The sequence below is a fragment of the Leptinotarsa decemlineata genome, unplaced genomic scaffold (genome assembly GCF_025532065.1).
Source record: "Leptinotarsa decemlineata unplaced genomic scaffold, Ldec_3_MD MMD2_tig00001019_RagTag_RagTag, whole genome shotgun sequence".
NCBI classification, from domain to species: Eukaryota; Metazoa; Arthropoda; class Insecta; order Coleoptera; family Chrysomelidae; genus Leptinotarsa; species Leptinotarsa decemlineata.
Window position 1 is genome coordinate 1,385,158 of NW_027412557.1, and position 21,212 is coordinate 1,406,369.

General features: G+C 32.7%; 1 protein-coding gene across 1 annotated transcript in view; it reads left to right on the forward strand.

Moving 5' to 3' along the window:
- The window catches only part of tnc (tenectin), a 51,194-nt gene that overhangs the window by 15,603 nt on the left and 14,379 nt on the right, over positions 1-21,212 (forward strand). The window contains exons 2-3 of the mRNA XM_023161758.2: positions 4,303-4,395; positions 17,867-17,911. Of these exons, the coding sequence (XP_023017526.2) occupies positions 4,311-4,395; positions 17,867-17,911 (130 nt within the window). The 5' untranslated portion in view covers positions 4,303-4,310. The remainder of the gene's footprint in view (positions 1-4,302; positions 4,396-17,866; positions 17,912-21,212) is intronic.

Below are 21,212 nucleotides of genomic sequence, written 5' to 3' on the forward strand. Positions count from 1 at the left end.
TTACTTGTCAAAAACAATTGTTTACTAGTAACACAGTAGAATTTCAAACTAGATGTTCAGATAAATATGTATTATTGGATCAGAATTTCTTGAAAACTTTCTTCTCCCTTGAAGCATGTACAAAAATACACGGGATTATAATTTTCAATTCAATGAGTCTATTCTATCTACTGAAGATACTAACATGATTGGTGAAACTCGCGTCGAAAAGAGTGTTGCAGTTCTGTTGTTTGGGAACAGTATTTGTTTGGATGGATCATAATTTCATTCATCTACGATCTCAAAAAGTTGAGACCGATTTCAAAAAACTTTTCATAATCAACCATAAGAAGTCTAACTAAAAGTAAACAAACTACCTACAAAATTAAAAAAAAAAGTTTTATTGTTTATTATTTAGTTGTAATTTTGTCATTACCACGTATCGAAAACGATATACTAAAATTCCCTAATAGTAGGCACTAAATTCTCAGAAATATTATTGCATTAAAACGAAAACATTATTGTCAGGTTGTAATTTTATATATTTTATCATATAATTACGTTAGTATAATTAGTATTATTTCCGTACGTCACTGCAAGATACAGATTAAGGCAAAAACATCACAGTCATTTCTGAGAATTTAGTGCTTACTATTTTGGAATTATATTATAGTTTATTTTCTGTAAGTGGTATCTTCAACCGAATATATTTGTGCCATCAAATCCACTCAACTTGATTAGGCATTTGAATAACGATGCAGCTAAACCATTTTAATGTATTCAGCATTATCTTCATAGTCGAATCAATTTCTTGGTGTAATATGACACCTTGCTCAACGCTATCATTAATTTACCAGTGATTCATAAATCGGTTACAACTTGATACATTAATATTTCTACGAGGGTTCTTCCACTGAGTCAGCGGAAATAATCTTTACATTTCACGTAGTGGTAAAAATCACAGTCATTTTGGTTCTTGTGATGCACTGTTTGGAATCTTTGGTGTAGTAATGAATATAGCTGGAGATCTCTCCCAACACCAAATCGTTATTTGAACACCTCGACACATGTTTCAACCACCAAGTGATCGAAACACCTGTCGAGGTGTTGGTGTTGGGAAAAAACTCCAGTAATATTTCTTTTGGTCCTTGGTGAAGACAATATGTGCAAACGCCACATTCGGTTTTTTTCACCTCTTATCGTAGACGATGAAACAATGGCAACTACTCTTCAGAAAGAACAATATTCTATTATGTGATGTTTGCCGCCAACTCTTCTCTGAACCATCGAGGAAATGAATCTCCAGACATAGTAGCTACAGATAAATAATACCTGGAATTGTGATCCGTCTCAAAATAATGGGAAACGTCTTCCTTAAATGAAGTAGGTACTCACAAAGAGCCAGTCGACATTTTACCAATTGTTTTCTTAATTGATGTCACCGACTAATACTATTCTTCTGTAGGTCCAGCTTGAAATAAATCATTTTCCAAAATATTTCAGATTTTTCGCGTTGCTATTCGTGACATTCAAAGTGATGAGTAGAGCCATCAATGTCATTGAAAACCTAGAACCTAGGATATTGGTTTACCAATATGGATCCCGCAAACAAATGGCAAAATAGACCTTCTAGCCCATGTCACAAATGTGTGCCTTAACTCTATCGAGGAATACAAAATATTTTCAACAATGGCTTTAGATATTCATGAAACATGGATGAAAGAAACATGGATGAAAGAAATAATGCATCAAAGTGCCGACCAGTTTCTCAAAAACATATTCAAGATCAATTCAGATAGTACTGATGTAATCCTATGAACATTATTCGTTGTTTTCAATATTGTTACAAGAAAACAGAAGTTCAGACCGAACCAGAGACCTGATTGTCTTATCTATTATCATAACATTGGTTTGTTTTCCAGTTATCTTCTGCACATGTATTTATGCTTGGTGGTTAAATTCTCTGATTCACTGACTCTGACTGATCCTATGAATCAATATACTATACCTAACATTTTCTGCTTCATATGAACAATATCAAACAGTTCGAGACTATCTGACGAACATTTTACATTGAAATTTCAAGAGTGAATCTCAATACTAGTAACTTAAACTCAGAGCACCCCAACTCACCTTCGAAACTACTCGAACTCAACCAAAGTACAGAAATAAGTCTCATTGACATTGATCCTTTATTGAAAGTGACTGATAACTTCAAGATAATATCATGATCAATGCTTCTAGGATACTTGCAGTTCATCCCATAAGACTTACACTTGTAAGTTAAGGTTCATCATAATTCTCTCGAGGTTCAAATCTGCCAAAGGACTGTTTAAGAGGATCGTTTTCCGTTCATCAGACGATTTATGGAACTCCTTGCTCAATGCGGTTTTCCCCTAACGCATGAATGATTAAGAGATATGCTTGATGCACTCCAATCAATTATCAGAAGTGATGACTTGCTATTTTTCATCAAATAACAAGACGAGAAGAAATTTCAATTGCATTTTCTTTTTCTGTATTGTAAGCTGCGAAGTTGAAAACCCCTAACTGTACACATAAAAATTGAATGATTCGCTTAAATACTCGCATGACACGAAATTTGGTGAACTTTCCTGTAGAAACCAGTAGGGTACTGACCTTTAATATAACCGTTGTAAAGAATCGGTACTATTACTTCATAAATATGTATTTTTTCACCGAAAATTGGGAAATGATTCATGAGTGTAATTTATATTGAATGAAATTAGTATGCACCACACGCAGGAATTGATAATTTATCATTTGGTAACACACATTTACAGTTATTTCGTAACGAAGGAATACCTAAAATCTGCACATTGATCGATTTGTTGAGAACCACTTCATATTTAGGTTATTTTTTTTTCAAAATTCTCATTGTAAGGATGGAACCGGCATGGAACAGTTATGCCTATTCTGAATGGAACATGCATTCAAAGATCTCAATCTTACCTTTCTCCATTACTTCATATATGGCGGGTATTAGATTTTCGAGAAAAGTAATTCATATATTTATTTCTCTGTAACTCCGAGGTAACTAGCGGATCCGAGAGGGCAAAAACAATAATTATCTGCAACCTTCAAAACAAATCTGGGTTACTTTTTTTGGTCAGCTTATTAAAAATATAAATCATACTATACCGAAAATGGAGCAACTCTGACCGATTGTGTTCATCCAATATCCCACTACAATTCCACTTCCAAAATGTTTTTGCAAATATTATGTACCCTTTTAGGGTTGCATCAACAAAACAAGCTTTTTTAAGTAGAAAACTGAAATATTATGGTCGACTGAGCCCGATTTACACAAAACGGACGTCGGACGAAGACGTGGCGCGGACGTCGCGCAAATTTCTGTCTCTTCCGCGAGGTTGCACTACGCCGGATCAATGTCGCTTCTATATGTGCAATGGGTGATTGAATCATAGAAAGGACGCGGTAGAGACAAAATTCTTCGCCTCGTCTCCGCCAGACGTCCTTTCTGTGTGAATCGGTGGTAAATAAAACAGAGAAGAAATTATATGGGCTTACTGTACTGAATATCCACATATATATCAACGTCTATGTAAAGAAGTTGAAAATCTTAGCGACTGGAGAAATGTACAGTAAAATGGATTAACCTCAGATTAGATCTATAAAAAAAATTACATCAGTCAAAAACCCAAATTACACTGTATGTGAGGTTAGGCAGCAGGATGATTGAAATGTAGACACAACATATATAGGTGTAGAGACCAAAAAATAACGTCAGGAAAGTCGAGATGAATAATTTACATCACAAATGATATATCATTTAAAAAAGAACACCTGTTGTTCCTTGAAGAGGACCATGTGGAAATTTCAAATTTTGAGGTTGACATATGACATCAATAGTACCAGGCATGGTCTCTTCAGAACTGATGATGGGGCAAGTACTCCGAAACCGGTCTGTCTGTTGGTCATATCGACCAAATGAAATCAATTTGTGCTCTACAGAAACATATTTTTTAAACAGATTTTCATAGTGGAAAATAATTCGCCACGAATCTTCTAAATCGAAGACATTGCACTGGTGTCTGATGGTTTTACTTCAGTTTTCTGTGCGGCATTAGGTGGGTTATTTGTTGTTTTGTCCGTTGGGTATCTACCACAAGTACCCAGAAAGTCATAGGTCTACATAAGATAGAAATCTGAATCCCCCAAGATAGAAATCTGGATCTGATCGAAATACCGAATAAATTATTTTCTTTTATATTCTGATATTATTCAATATGTGATTGTTTCAGTGTTGTTGAACAATTATTCATTTAGTTTTCATTTCAGGACGCGCCATGTCGGCGTGGACTCGATTGACGGAACCAGGACCCACCCTCCTCATTGTGGTCCTAGTATTATGCCCTCTACTTGGAAATGCAGGTAAGATAACTTTCAATTCAAAAAACCATCACTTCTTGCGTGAAAAACATTGAAAAGTACTATATTATTTTCGTCAAACAATATAAAAATCACGCTGATCAATGCAGTGGTTTCATTTTCGTTTCATTATTTTTCAAACCAATGACACTTTCTGAGGAAGTTTCTTCAATTTCGCGATGGGGAAATACTTTTCATTAAAATTTTTCACTATACTCGTATTTTTTTAGATTGTTCATATGTTGCCGCCCTCTTCCTTCTATAACTTCAAAAATACAATCGTTTTCAAGAAATAATTTCAGAATTCATTTGAGTTCCATTAATTTGTTTGCATATCTCATATTTCCATGAGGTTCTCTGTATTTATAACCGGCCTCTATTGAATCTGTCATATATTAATAATAAAATATAGTTGTGAGTTTCCAGTCCTGTATATTAAGATCTTTTTGTACACGAATGTTTTTCATGTAGACTTGCTCTAAAAACGCAGTCGAGTACTTACCGTTGTTGGAAATACAATAAAGTGGTACCATATAGGAAATATCATTTTTATTTGCACGATAACATAACAGAATCCTTTGTTAATTATGAGGTTTTCCAAGTTTTTCCAAGTGAAAAATAAAGACTAAACAATCAAATTCGTAGATTCTAACTTTGACAGTTCAATGTTCTTATTGTGATATTTTTAAGATTTTTAGTCTTCAAAACCTCAAAAATTGATTTTGGAAGGTGGAAATACCAAAAGGTTATATTTAAATTGCCGGGTATCAGAGTAATTAATTCACAGAATAATCAATAAATTGCTGACCAATTTAATGAAACTGACCCAAAATCCTAACATGAGACTTCTAAATTAAAAAAAATGGAGCAATTCTTCATTAAAAGGTAGTTATTCGGAGTAGTAGCCAAGTCATTTCGTTTTTCTCAATTTGTATCTTATTTCGGATGCACAAATGTATGTACAAATGTAGGATGGAAGTGTATTTTTTCGTATTCCCAACAATAATAAATTAAAAAGTCATGAAGTACTCATGAGTGAGAAATCAAAAACTATTTTCTTCCTGCGCATTTCTAGTAAATAACCCTTATCGTATCTTGAGTCGTCGTCCATAATAACCAAATAATAACTTGATTTTCGCACTTATACACGTCACTGATATTAGCTGTTCAGTGAAACAGAACTCCGGAAGATGTTACTGAACTTTAACGCGCCGCTGGTCGTAAAATATTTGGTCGTAACTTTGCGGAATAACTAATTGAACAACATTATTGTGCAAAATGCTGTTAATGAAAAAGAGCAACAAAACACCCTGTTAACTTCGAAGTTAATTAAACGGCAATGCAGTTACAACAGGCGACTATGAAAAGGAATGGTGAACAGATACTGAACATTTCGAGCTCATATGGGTTCTGTTGTGATTTCGGCTTTGTCTTTAAACGCATTAATTGTATTGAGAATACTTTCTTAGTTGAATCACTGATGATCAATAATTGCTTCAATACATCTCCATGATGATTTGAAAGAGTCAACAGTTGCTACTTTTTCCCACATTTTTTTCCTATAAACCGCTGGCGGCTCAAATAAAACTATTCAACGATACAGTATTCTTCACCAAATGTTTGAATACATGTTTCACCTACTTATATATTTATAGGAAACTGAGCAAACGAAATAAGTATATAGCTATTGTAATTACAAATTGCAGAACGAAAATCCCACAAGAACATTACAAAATTTATGGAAAATAATGGTTTCGAACATTCTGATTCTGATCAGTTATTATAAATAAACAAATCATGTTTTCGAAAGAATGAAGTATAAACCGTATGTTTCAAAATGATATCCAAATTTTATAATTTTGATGCACAAACCCGTTTAAAATTGAAATATTCTTTTTACTTTCCATAGAGGTTCAATTTTTCTCTAAAATACTCAAAAATACTCAAAAGTTAATTCGTTTTGTTCCAATTGGTGAGTTTAATATTTATTAAAATTGAAAAATTTTAATTACGATATTTGAGTACGTAATAGTTACCGTGAAAAATTGAATGGTTTCGATAAGTCCTAACAAATATTCAAAAAACATTTCTTTCAAAAAAATTTACAACTAAAATTATTCAAAGAATACTTCCCATTAACCAAGTGTACTTATATTTAAAGAAGAAACATTCAAATGTTTCGTTTTGTTTATTTGATGTTTCGCAATACTCTCAAACAACAATTGCGATATGTTTTTGATAAGTTGTTAGGTGAACCATAAAAAATCTACTTTGAAATGTCCATGTTACCATATATGACAAATTCATCATTCTCGTCCTGTATTTTGGTTAGCAATTAAAAATATTTCAAATATATTTCAGATCGATAACCAGTGTGTCATGGAAAGTAATAATTTTAAAGGATAACAATTCAATAGAGTAGCACTTATGAATAAATGATTATTCATTTCTTATAGAAAGACAATTTTTCGTTGTTGATAAAATTTATTGAAACAGCAATAATACCTTTCCATTTCGTCGTACAACGGGGGCGAATTGAAAAAGAATTGTGACCATCTTTGAGCTCAGCTTCCGTTTATTCAAATATATTTTTATATTATTTTACAATTCTTGACATCCATGTCTTATGTCTGGCATGTTTGTGCCTGGGCATTGTTTAGTACCTCTTATTTTACTATTCATCGAAAAAAAATACAAAATCGGAAGACCCCTGGGGGTCTACATCCCACAAAATTTTTCATAAATGACCAATAATTCATTAAAAAAGGAACCAGTTATTCAATTATATAAATCACACAACAGGAATTGCATTATTGGGAATTGATGATTATATTGTATAACAGAGTAAGGATTACCTCTGGACCGGTATGTAGACAACACAACATGATGAATATAACCTCAATCTTATTCTTAGACGGTCTCATTTGAATATAGTCCTAAGCCAAAGTAGGAAATGATGATATTCATTCAAATACATTTTTTTTGTGGAGGACTCAATATTTCCTTCAAAACCTTCCACACTAAAAAACAGTAAGAAGATACGATGATCTTTTGTATTCATTATCCCCTTTCGAATTCATATAAGTACTTTATACAAAAAATGTCACCTAAATAGGACATACACGAAAAATATTTCCAAACGACGGTTAGGATTCCCAACTGCCCACACAATGATAGAAAAAATAATTCAATCGGAATATATTATCCTTCAAGAATGGAAAGTTCTCACCGATCAGTGAATTTGCGATTCTTAATTTCAAATTAAAAATGCAGCGCATGCCTGACCAATCAAATATGCAATGTAAGTTGTGTCGTGTATTACATCTGTTCTATAAACTGTTGACAACATTTACTGGTTCACATACCAACTAACCTCAAAAAATAATCACAATGTTGTTCCAGTTCATCAACTACATCACCGGAAGAATTTTAAAAGTGTAACAAGTATTTTATGTACCTAGATATATACTTAGGACAATATTCTCACTGTCTCAATCCAGGCCAAAGACATGTAATAAATTCAAGACACGGGTGGGCAAATATACAGGCACCCAGATTACATTTACATATCTTCTGGGGATCAGTTGAGAAACACCGCATCACATAATGTGCGAATGCACTGAATCGCAGCAGACATGACATCTTTTATTAAATATATATATATAGGAGTGTACTGTATATTTTATAATGAGCGCGCTTATTTTTTTTAGGTTACCTATACAAATAATGACCTAGTGTGAATCTGTTCTTGCCAACGTTGAGTTTTCATGCTACTTAAAATAATCTCAAACTGACCATTTGATCAGTAATATATCATTTCATTTAAATTTATATCAAATTATGTAAATCTCATTTCTGATTTCTGAATCCTTGACTTTCGTTCGATTGTTTGCGTAGATCCTCGATTTCATATGATCCTAAAACAAATCACACGATGAAGAGTGAAGAGTTAGTTGAAAATGATATGAACATAAACCGAAATCTTTTCTCTAAATTCACCGTTTGATCTTTGCTGAGAACCACTTGTAGATAACAAATGAATTTGAAATACTTCGGAGTTAAATTTCTTTTTTTGCAGCATGGTGCAATAGTGCATTTAAACCAAAATACTTCAAGTCTATATCTTTTTTTTCCAAACAGTATTGATGTGTTTATAATATATTAAAATAATTGAGAACGTCTTTGTGACATTCATAACGTTCATTAATGAACGTTTCAAAGTGAAATTTGATGCTATTAACAATATTTTATTTTGATATGAAAAATTTTCTGAACGTTTTCAATACAGTTGAATACAGAATCCAGATACATGTATCAAATCACCAAAGCCAGAAAATTACTCCTACACAATAATACAGGTTGTTCAAAATTGACTGAAATTTCCAAAAATCCATTTTTAAAAAAGATTATTCCTTTTTTGGAAAGAAAACTTTTTATAGAGATGGAAAAGTATCAAGCAACAATCTTTTTTTAAAAAGTCCAAATATATTTTGCTTAAAACAATAACGAACGAAAAATACTAGTATTATTGTGAAAAAACCGTGGGCGCTTTGTGCCATATTTTTTATATATCAAGCGCCCGTCGCTTTTCAGTTCGATGTTCTTCAAAAGCGTGTTTTTATATTTATTTTTTACTTTTTAGTTTCACATGCTATAAAACCGTGTTTTTCAGTTTTTTCAAACTATATTTATTTTTCACTTTTCAGTCCGATTTATTGTCGAAAATATTTTTTTTTAAGTTCTAGTCACTAGAATTATAAATCTTTAACAGTCAGCGTACGAATGTAAAATTCCTCTCAAACAACATAATAAAGTTAGAGGTCTTAAATTCTATAGTAATACTGAGATGCAGTAAGTCTCCAACAAATGGCGGACAGTTGAAAAATTTGTAAACAGAAAATTTGCAGTAATAATTTCAAAAAACAATTCAATCTTGATGTTTTGGTTTGAAGTTTCATTCAAAATATCAATGGACTGAAAATATTTTTTCAGTGAATAATTTCATTTTACAAATCAATCTTTTGATTTGATATGTATGTCAAGCACCTTAATTCTAATTTTTCGATTTTTTGAAATATTTAAGTAACTGAATTTTTTAGGTGTACAATTTACGATAAAGTTTTCATTGTTGTAATCCATATTCTGGTTTGCTTTCAAATAATAGAATTAGATTTTGAAATGTATCTCCCGTTTCGTTCAAAACTTTTTTCTGTACTAAATCACGGGTAATTGAAAATATTTAAATATCTAAATATTTCATCTGTAGTACAAAATTTCGCTATGTTTTTTATTTTGATTTTCTTTTGAACAACCTATCAAGGAAGTTGGGTACAGCGCCATCTTCCCGCGAATAGATTAAGCAATAATTGATACTTACGTACAGCGCCATCTGCCCGCAAATAGATGAAGAAATATCAAGGAGGTCACGTAAGATCAAGTAATAATGGCGATAATTCTGTCGATACAGATCCCGCGCTTGAGAGTTACAAGCAAACAATCATACATACAAACAAACATACATACTTTCATACATACAGGTGAAACTAATATAAAGCGTGTAAAAATAGGAGGTAATACGTACAAGATCATTTATTCAGATTTTTTGGTTATCGAAATTTTGAAAATGCATTACCTATATTGACCTGAATTTGAAGTTGCATATGCTAAAGCTGTATGAACCTGTAATTTGGATTCGTCAATGTAATAGTGCAAAGAATGAAGCCACCATCATCAATTGAAACATCAACATAATTATTTTTGAATATTTCGCTACATATCAAGTAAAAAAGCTGCATCGCTATTGGAATTATCTGAATTTTTGAGGAGAATATCTACGCCAATATTTGATAAAAAATCATTCATAAAATATATGCAGGGATGAATAAAAATAAATCAGTTATATATTTCAGATTTCTCGATGAAATTCCAATAGTGTTATCGAATGAGTGTTGCAACTGATTAACTATAATATCGTATGGTAGTGAATGAAAGCAAGTTATTCTTTCGTACTTTTCTGGCTGCATCAGAACTTTGAAAAATATCTAGCCAAACATGTTGATGGCGAAAAGTGACAAAAATGTCATTAAGTAATACACAAATCAACTTTATCTTCCAGTAAAGTCTATGTATAACTCCATCAACAATATTTGATTCAATTAATGTAATTAAGTTTTATTATTATTTTAGTATTATTATTCTCAAACACATTGCGTGATGTGAATTCATATAATTCATTATTGAAAACATTTCAGATCGCACAGTAAATTGCCAAAATGAAGTTTTAAATTCTAAGAAAACATATTCCTTCCATACAGATACTGCTTAAACTGTCAACTGAAATATATCTACTTCTGCATTTTTCATGAGACGAGTTTCCTCACAATATATAATTTTGAGATCTATTATCTATTCCAAAACAATAATCATTCATAAGATATGCTTAACGTCGTAATATGTCGTATTGAAACACCTACAAAACCGGTCGACAAAGAAAACTTTTATTAATCATAGAAACTATGAAACGTTCACAAACGAACTCCACTGCTTTCTGCAGTGATACGCTATCCGTCCATCAAACGAGGTTCCTGGCTTGACCTCCCAAGCAGTCTCTATTCTCCAATGTTTGTCTCCCACGCCGCCTTGACGCTTCTCAACCAAGTTTCAGAAACAACAGACCAACGTCCTGTCCCGTTCTCGTATATCGATACTCGTATATCGATTCGTGTCTTGTACTATTTTCGAGGCGCATTCGAAAAATCGATAATATACTCGAATCGTGATTAAGTAAACGAGTTTACTGTTAGTCGGTCATGGACATCTGTTCGGGTGATAGAGAAGAATTGGGTTTTTCGTAAGTAACGGAATTCGATTTTAAAAATCTGCAAATTCACTGTTCGGTAAAAATTCATCTACTCATGGATTTTAAGTGAAATTGAATTATCAGAATCGTCGATTCTGATTTAAATGTTCATTGGGACGGTACCCGATTGGATTAGCATAAGTGATTCAAGTAATTTTCAACTGTGTATTGTCCAAGCCGTACTAGAAATTGCACAATAAAAGTTGAGCCCTCGTCAATACTTAGGTCAGAATAGCCAGATTAGCTGATTATCAAAAAACAGATTTAAACAGATTTTGTATTAGTTCTACGTGAGTCACCATCAAATTTGCTAGTGTCAATTAGTTTTTCAATTCCACACAATGTTCACTACTAATATGCCTATTTATGAATTCACACTTTTTTTACTTAAGACAAGATCGCGCACAGGTGAAAAGTTTTTTGCTCTATCCAGGTCCAAATTTACACAAATTTAAACACAGGTTGTTCACTCTTTAATATCACAGATCAGACTTCAGTTCTTGGGACCCAAAATGTGATCATCTAATTCATGAAATAAATGATGAGAGCTCAAAAATAAAATAATCTCGACTTCAAGGTTGCTGTTTTTTCTTCGCGTTATTAGTTTCAATGCCACAGGGTTGTTGAACTATAATTACGAAATGCGCATATGAATTACATTGAGCTAATATTTTTAATGAAGTTGTAGTTTCATAACCGATTCAATTAATAAAAAAGTTCGAATACTATGCATGAACAACACCATATCTACTACTATAATATACCACGATGGTAACAGACATGAGCTAAACTGTAAACAGAAAGCGAAATCAAGGTAGCTCACAAATGTGTTGTTATCAAAATCACAGCATCTGCAGCAAATGCACAAGTTTTAATTTTATGTTGCCTCACGTCTGACAAACTTGATTGAACTATTAAAGAAGGATGCCAACCTTTGATGTCCGCGAAATGTTGATAAACTAACTCAAAACATCCAACAATCTTGACGAACGGCAATCACTATCTCTTATGTATTCACTTCCCAAAATATGTGAAAAAGCTACTCTGATGAAATTTGCGCATTTAGACTAACTGATGAAAAGAGATGCCTTTTTCAATCTTCATCGACGGGAATATTGGGAATTCAAATTTAGATGCTAGCGCCATGGTGGCAAAAATGCAAAATACAGATGTTTACAATTACATTGAATCTAGGCATGGTTAGGTGCAATTATATCTGCAAACCAGTGGATTTTGAGCCTCAGTTTTGAATTAGTTCAACTGTTTTTATAGGAATTTTTTTTAGAAAAATTTTAGGATTGTAGAGAAGTTATTTGTGTTTATGTTGTGCGTGCAAATACCTCTTCCGTATGTTGTTCATCGACACACCCATCTTGGTGTTGAATGAATAGTTTTTCCAGGAATAATACTAGCTCTAAAAATTTTTTAAAACTAGTTTGAATTCGTGAAACTTGGTTTTCGATGTATCACGTTAGTTTGTATTAATATTTGTTCATGATTTCTGAATTCGGTTTAATAATATCGGAATCATTTTTTGTTGGCATTTAATCAATTCAGTTTTAGGTGAGTGACTTTAGAGTAATGCAGATTTGTCTAATGGGAAACTTGTTTGTTGAAGGCTTTTCAATCATAAAAATGGCAGAAATATTTTTAAAATATTTAATAATGATTTGAACTTGATTTTGAATTTCTCAAGTTCATTCAAATCAAGAAAAGGGGATAATTGACCAATCTTCATCATTTTACTTGAAGAACTAATATAACAGCGACAAAAATACATACTAATTAATAGCTACCAAGACAAACAATGTGCATGTCTTTAGTTCACAACATCGACACCAGAGGGAGTATCGCTTATTTTGAATTCCCTGTATATCCCTGTATATCTTCCATCGATATTTTCTCTACAGCCAAAAACTGACGCTGAATAATATCATTCGTGTTTGTCGATCAAAGAATGAGTTTTGTAATACCCGGTATCACGAAGTATCGAAGGCGCTCGTAAAACATCAGCATGTAGTGAGAAGACGGCTAGGGTTCCGAACGCTTACAAGTTCATTACCATCGGCATCATTACTCTGAGTGCAAAGTAATGATTTGAGAAGAATAAGAAAATGCTCTTCAAGAGTCGATGGCAGCCAAGCAGCGAATGTAACCTGTAGTTAATACACGCACACCAGAAAATGAATACTTACGTTACTTACATACCGGCACCGTGTTATTTGAGATAATGTTAACTACCGGATGCTGAGAAGCTTTTTGCTTTCGTTTTCCTGTTCCATACTTATACCTTATTCAAATCGATTATTTTGTGCCGTAATAATTCGAAAAGAAGTTGCTGAAAAAGGAATAAGAAAGAGCTAGTATTATATTGAAAACATACCATAAATAATCCTGAATAGAAATAATATTATATTTCACGTATATGCCACAATGAGATGCTACCTTAAGTCAATTGTTTCAAAAAACAAATATATACTCCACATTCATATCCTTGTATATAAGTTTTTTCATTTGAAGTTTCGTCAAATACTGGCACTTTTTATTTCAAAACAATAAATTCGTAAAGTGTATCAAACTACTCAAAACTCACTTATGATACCCAGAACTACTGTAGGTGTATGATACATTTATATACTTCCAGAACACTTTGAAAATCAATTACAATAGCTAACAAAGTTTCCAGAAATTTCTTTCTGTTTCGCTTCGAATATACATTCATAAAAATATAATTAACTCGTATATGTGATATATGAACCCATAAGAATTTTCTGATAAGCGATAAAACTTACCAAATATTCACTTATAGAATGTTTGATTCCTATTGCTGCTCACAAAAGTTCGGCAAATAAATTAAGCATTTTATCCGTGTGCAATTTTTTTATTCAGGACAAAATGTTATGACAGGTTAATACAGGAATAATCTATCCGTATGGCCAGTAATGCAAATCACTTTACGTCATCAATTTTAGTTTAAAAAACTCCTGCATAGTTATGTTAGTACTTCATAGTGTAGGTTGAACTCATGCCTCAAAAGATGGTTTCAAGAAACTGTTGGCTGAAATAAAAAACTAAAATGCACGGTATACCAATTCATTCCAAGAACGCTGAATGATCATTAAAACAGATTATCCAAAATCTTGTCGGTTCTTTTCCGCTTGTTTTACTATTAAACAGTTATAAAGGATTCGGACTGTTGCTTCTTCCGTTAACTTGAGTTATTCCCACCAAATAATAATGCGAAATTAGTTTTTCTGTTAGAATATATGAATATTCTTCAGTCGAAATAACTAGAATGAAATCATAATCTTCATTTTAGTATAATTGATATGGTTCAGTAAAAGTTTACGCAGTAAGAAATTATTACTCATTGGAAATACTCGTAGTTGATGTAGTAACCATAAGATATTAACTATTGACTAATTGCCCCCAGTAGTATATATTATTGCCAACACCATTTCGTGCTAGGAATCGCACGTTAAAATATGAGACCTCGTAAATCCTCAGCTCGCACAAGTTTAGACTTCTGAGAATTCGTAAGGGAGCGACATCTGTTTAACGAAAAAACATATTATAACAGGCAGATCAACAGATTTTACGTAGGAGAATTTACAAATATGAAATATGATCAACAGTTGGATTATATGTTTATGACCCTCGAGCTTATTTTATAAAAATGATTATGAGTTCACCATTCCGTTACCCTTATTCGTTATTGATTCATAGATCAAAAAACCTGAAGCGAATAATTATTATAGTCTATTTCAAAAGAGTGTAGAGTAATAAAATCTCATTAAGTATTCAAAAGCGCTACAGGGTGATCCGTCAATAAATTCTGTCACTTCCCTAGTCCGCATTGCAAAATTATGTCGTTTCATAAAGAGCAGGTAGGTATCACCCTGTTTTAAGGGATTTGTCCATTGTTATCGACGGATAAATACTGAGCCAGAGGCGCGCTAGTGGGATAATTGCCAAAAGAATATGCATTCATAAAAATTATATTAAAGGAAATAAAAATTTAATACAGCAGAACAGTGTTATTAAAAAAATATAAAATGTAACAATAAAATATATACGAACCGAAATCGGGAAATACTCACAAACACACACGAACGAACTTTACGTATTGAAACACTTGTGGGGACTTTAAATCAATTTATTCACAAAAACGACAAGAACTTTACTGGATACGTTATTACAATTTGACACTTGAACACTTAGTTTTAGACCAAATTACTTCCCAAAAATGGCCTTTTATTATTATCTATGTCTGTAATTTTTAATTTACTTTAATTATTAAGTTTAATAATCCTAAGATTTGCCTACGCCCATGGACGACAACGAAATTCAGGCAAATTTTATGACACTTCATGATTTATTACTCTACACTCTTTTGAAATAGACTATAGAAAATGACGTATACTAATTTCCCCATCTTTCAATTATGAAATAATTTTGGCTTTTATTTTTGGCTTTATACTTCTCCATCTTTATACGAATAGATTTGGAAAACTTCCACAATTTTTAAAAGGAAAAACTCTTTACAAAAATTCGCACATCATGCATAGAAGCTGCTTCTAGATGAAAACTAGAAGGAAAAACTCTCGAAACAACTACTTTCATATAAACATTGAATTGAACAAGAATCACTTTCTCCTATTCAGTTTGTACTCCAAACATTCGTTATGAAATTGAATCAGTTATAGTTCATCGGAAATCTACACAATATGGTACATGAGAAAGTTTCGATTCAAATTTTCACTTACATGGAACACTGTCGTCTTGCATGGCGGACAACCAATGTTTCGGAATAAAGCACTTGCCTCATTGCTCTTCAGCACCAATCTGGATAACATTACAAGATGAGGCACTCAATTCATTCATGAAATCACGACTTTATGTCACGAATGAGTTTAATCTACTCATGTCATCGATGACAGTGCATAATTCATAAGATTAGTTTTTGGGAAAGAAAGTTTTTGAATTCCCATATTCTTCTCCAGAAAGAAGAAAGGCATTAATATCAAAATAATCTATTTACAATGACCTACAGGTTATGCATAGAAGTTACTCCCTTTAAGAAAAAGCACAATTTCGAAGGCAAATTTGTGAAGACCGCCGAGGAGGCGGCACCGGATACTAGTCAGGTCACTACCATGATGTAATTTTTCGGTTTCATACTCCATAAGTAACGTGATGAAGGTGACTTATATTACGTCAAACACACTTTCAGTAAGGTAAAACCACGTTGAACTGGAATTGTTGGTTTCAGAGAGGATTTAATATTCTACACGGTCATCGAACCAAAAATACACCTCCGGCCTTGCAATAATTCATATCAACAAATGGTTCGCATTCAGATGAAATGGCTTTTATAAATATATTAGCGATGATGCTATTACGATTTCCTTTCGAAGCGGTAGTATACTATACCTCAACAAAAAAAAACATGATATTACTTTCAGAGCAAATGAGCGTGACTGATTCTTTCAGTAGATGCTAGAATTGATATTCTTTGCTTTTCATATTTGCTTCACTTCGAAGGCTATTCCCATGTTTCATGAATATAAACTGCTAGACATTATAAAATATAAAACTAAGTTGTTATTGCGAATTGATAAAAAGACGTAAAGGTGATTAAACTTACATTGAGAACGATACGAAACTGCATCCATTTCGAAGGAAGTGAGTTTTCAGTGCTTTTGGATAAGTCTAGACCTATAGAGGGGAGAGAATAAAACAAAGAGCCTCAGTGAATTGTGAAGAATAAAAAAGTTCACAATAACTTTCGTATTTTTCAATTGCCCATTGAATAGTCCAGATGTAAATATCGAAGTCTGAACATATTTTATATTGTAAATTTTAACGAAATGTTGAGTGGCATTTTTGAAAATTCGGATATTACATGGAAGAAAATGTTATGACTTCCTTTACGGAATAGTATATTCTTTGATGTAAGAACCATATTCATCCATAACACCTTTGATCAATGAGATGTTCAAAGTAGACTGACCTCAAATTTCAAAGATTAATCACTGAATGTTATTTATATTATTACTTCAATATTATTATTCACAAAATAGACTTGTAGAATGTATAATGAATATAAGTTCATAGAGGTGCTGTTTATATATTCATATATTTTAATTTTTAATGTTTAAGAGAACTACTACTCGTATTATAGAATCTGAAATTAAAAAAAATTACACGGTACAGACTCAATTATTATTCTTTTACATCTTCTATTTTATTATTTTTTTCTTCTATGATTGTAGTCCATGCTGTATAAGAAAAAAAACAGTGACAGTGACAATTTAAAATTTTCATTAAAGTTTTTAGATGACATAAACAAAAAATCATTTATGTCATGAACAAATTTCCTAAATCTAAAGAATTTTTCTGCATCTGGCAACGCTGTGACTCACGCTTCGCGACGCACTTGCAAGTGTGCAATGTAATTGAAATTACATGAATTATCCGTGCTATTAGTTATGCAAAGGATGATTTTCAAGTCCAAGACCACTCCCGGCCTGACCTTGATTTCGTCTGAAGCATTGATTAAGAATTCATTGACTCGTGCATCGTTACCTAAACTCTAATTTGTTTTTGTTTCAGCACCTTTCGAAAACGATCAGAGCACAGAAATTGAATACTACCCAGGTAAGTCAATTTTAAACTTGTTAATTTGTGATAAAGCGCGTCCTTTATTGATTTCATTCAAGCACTGAAAGTGGATTCTATCATACACAATATTAGGTTCCAATGAACAAAAAATAATTAAATTGTGCTTTTTTTTCAAATAATTTGAAAATGGTTTCCTGATATCGTTTATGATACCTTCCAAAGTATCTCTTGAAATAAATTATTTTAAAAATTTGAAAAATTGTTATTCAACCATTTCTTCGCTATAATATTGTTTTATATACTTATAAAACACCAAAACATTTGAACTTCAATTCGCTACTAATAACATTAGAAATAAAAATGAAATATCATAATTCAAAGTTTAATTAAAAAAATATAATTACTCTCATTTATTTTTTTGTACAAAAAGAAAGAAAATATAGGACAACTGCCATAACACAAATTTTGTAATGTAACAGTGACTTTTTCAAAAATGAGGTTAATTTTCGTAATATTTATTTTAGTTCATTTATAAGTTGTACTTTTTGAAGCACAAAAGAAAGTTGATTGTTTGAAATGATTAACCAACGAGTAGAAAAATAAATTAAATAAAGAATCATAGACCAAAAAATAAGTGAAATAAAATTAAATAAAGACATCAAATATAAAGGGAAATGATATAAATCATAGAGAATGGAAAACGCAAATTAGCATGAGCTAAAATAGAAATTGAAATTAACATTAAAAAAAAATAGAATAACGATAAGACGAGAAAGGAAACTGATTTGTCACAAGCTGTTGTTTCTGTATCTTCTTTCGTATTTGATGCTCATGTTATGCTAAAAGACTGCTCATCATTTTGGTCGTCCTTCTAGGACTTCCCAGAAATAATTAGTAGGATCATCTTAGTTTGTAAATGTATTGTTTGTATTGGATTCGTGGCTGTAACACGAGCTTGGCTTAGATAGCTACGATCCTTCATAGATGTAATGTATAGTTCTTTAAAATAAGTTGTAATGGTTTATATTTTATATTAATCTGAATTGAATAAATTTTGATTTGATTTGATTTTGATTTGATTATAAAGTAGTACAATAAATAGACATAAATAAACAGTACAAAAAATTAAAACTTGAAACCAGCTGGGTTAGGTTAGGTCTAAAGTCAGAGGGTCTATTCAGCCCTACACCGCAACCTACAAGGGTTTATTGTGGCTCACACCTATTCACACTCGACCAAATAAACCCAGCTTTTTAACGAAGCTGATTAGTTTGTATGGTGAGTAGTCTTTCAGGTCGGATGGTAAGAGTACGGCTCTACCGAACTCTAAAACCCTGATTCGGTCTCTATCGGGGCAAGCACAAAGTATATGCTCTGTTGTTTCATCACTTTCCAAACAGAAGCAACACACACTGTCCTCCGACAGTCCGCGTCTCTGCATATGATGATTCAAATGACAGTGACATCGTAGTTCATCCCTACTGTAGTCCAACAACTGTTAGGTATCAAGCTTCGAAGGGTGAATAAACGCCTTGAAGTGAGCCGATCCTGGAAGATTCTGCCAGAAGTCCATAAATCTTCTTGCCATCCAGGTGTTCTACGTTTGTTTAGCAAAGCTGCTTGCAGCACCCTCCTTTGCAAGAGAGTCAGCAGCTTCATTGCCTTCCAAGCCAGTATGGCCAGGCATCCAGACCAGAGACAATCTGTTAAGTATTCCTATCGAGGAGAGTCGTATTTGGCCATTTGCTACCAATTTAGACGTTCCTCGGTATGAGCCAAGAGCTTTCAACGCTGCTTGACTGTCCGAGAATATTTTTTATTGACAATGTCACCGCACACAATTCGATAGCGTAAATTTCCGCTTAAAATACAGTCGCATAATTTCCTAGGCAGGTAGATATCTCTGTCCTGGGTCTGCGACTAAAAACACCTGCACCAGAATCGGAAGGTGTTTTTGGTCCATCTGTTAACCAACCACTGTCTGCTCTTAATATTTCCTTCTCCCGGAGGATGCAGTCCTCTCTACTTGGGAATAGTACTTTATAAGGCAGTTCGTAGTTATTTTTTACTGTAACATCCGTCTTATTGTCAGTATCCAGAACCATTTCCAATTGAAGGTTAAAATTCAGAATTACGCAATAACAGTTCCTTACTGTGGAATATGAATTTCCGATAGTTCATAAGTTGTGCAAATAACTATTTGTGACCTAAGAAACGTTTCGATTAATACCATCAAACTATCAAATGATAGGAATTTGTCATCAATTAGTGTAGAATGTTACTCTGAACGTTCTATTTACACATGTCATCTATAGGGAATGTTTTTGGTGTCTTTAACATCCATCGACAACTATGGTTAATAGCTTCATGTTTCGGGTAGGCTATGTTACCAACTTCCCAACCCACTTAAGATACATCGTAGTCCCGTAAGTCATGTAATGTAACAAAAGGAATCCATGGTCAACTAGTTGAATTTTTCTTAAGGAAATATTCAATTGGATTCAGATTCGAGACCTTTCCGTCGATAACGGGGCATACTAGCACTGTGCCAATTCTCCACTCACTCACTCGAGTGTACATTGTTTTAGAGACTGAATGCATGAATAGTCAAAGTCTTGATGAATCCTTTCTTCCAAATATCTTTCTTCTTCAAATGAACCGTGAACGTATCTCAACCTTTGAGTTCCGAGCTTTTTTGTTTTCCTCTATTTCCAGCGCCTATAACCACCCCATACATTGGCTAGGACCGGTAATCATCTTGGGAAAATGAGACGCTTTTCAGCTCCTCACTTAAAATATCGTTCTGATTAAACGTCCTGGGTCTAGAATAATATTCTCTGAATGACCTGAAGTGCTTTTCTGGCAAAACTGCCAACTGCTGATTTGATCTCGATTTTTTTCAGAACCTCTACAAAATACCTTGAGTTTCTCTAAAAAGGTTTTCATATCAGTGCTACAACTGGTGAATTATTGGAAGCAGAAATCTCTATAAATTTTGATCTGAAGAATCTTCATCAATCTACACAGGAACAATCATGGATGAATAACTCGGTTTAAAATATTCTATATTTTATTGAGAGAGTTGTTTGATATGTTGTATACCACGCTCTTGACGAAGGAGTTATGAGAGAGAGAGAGAATATTTTTGTTCAGTTTTAATCGACTCATCAGTCCTGGGATTCGCAAGTTAAAAAAAAAGATTCTCCATTACCAGAGGGGGTGAAGTCTGGTTGATGAAAAAACGCAATTTTCTTTTAAGCTTATTATAATATTGTGTTTTTAGTTTGTTTTTTTTTTCAGAAATCAGCCTTTGATTTTTTTCATCTTCTATGATTTA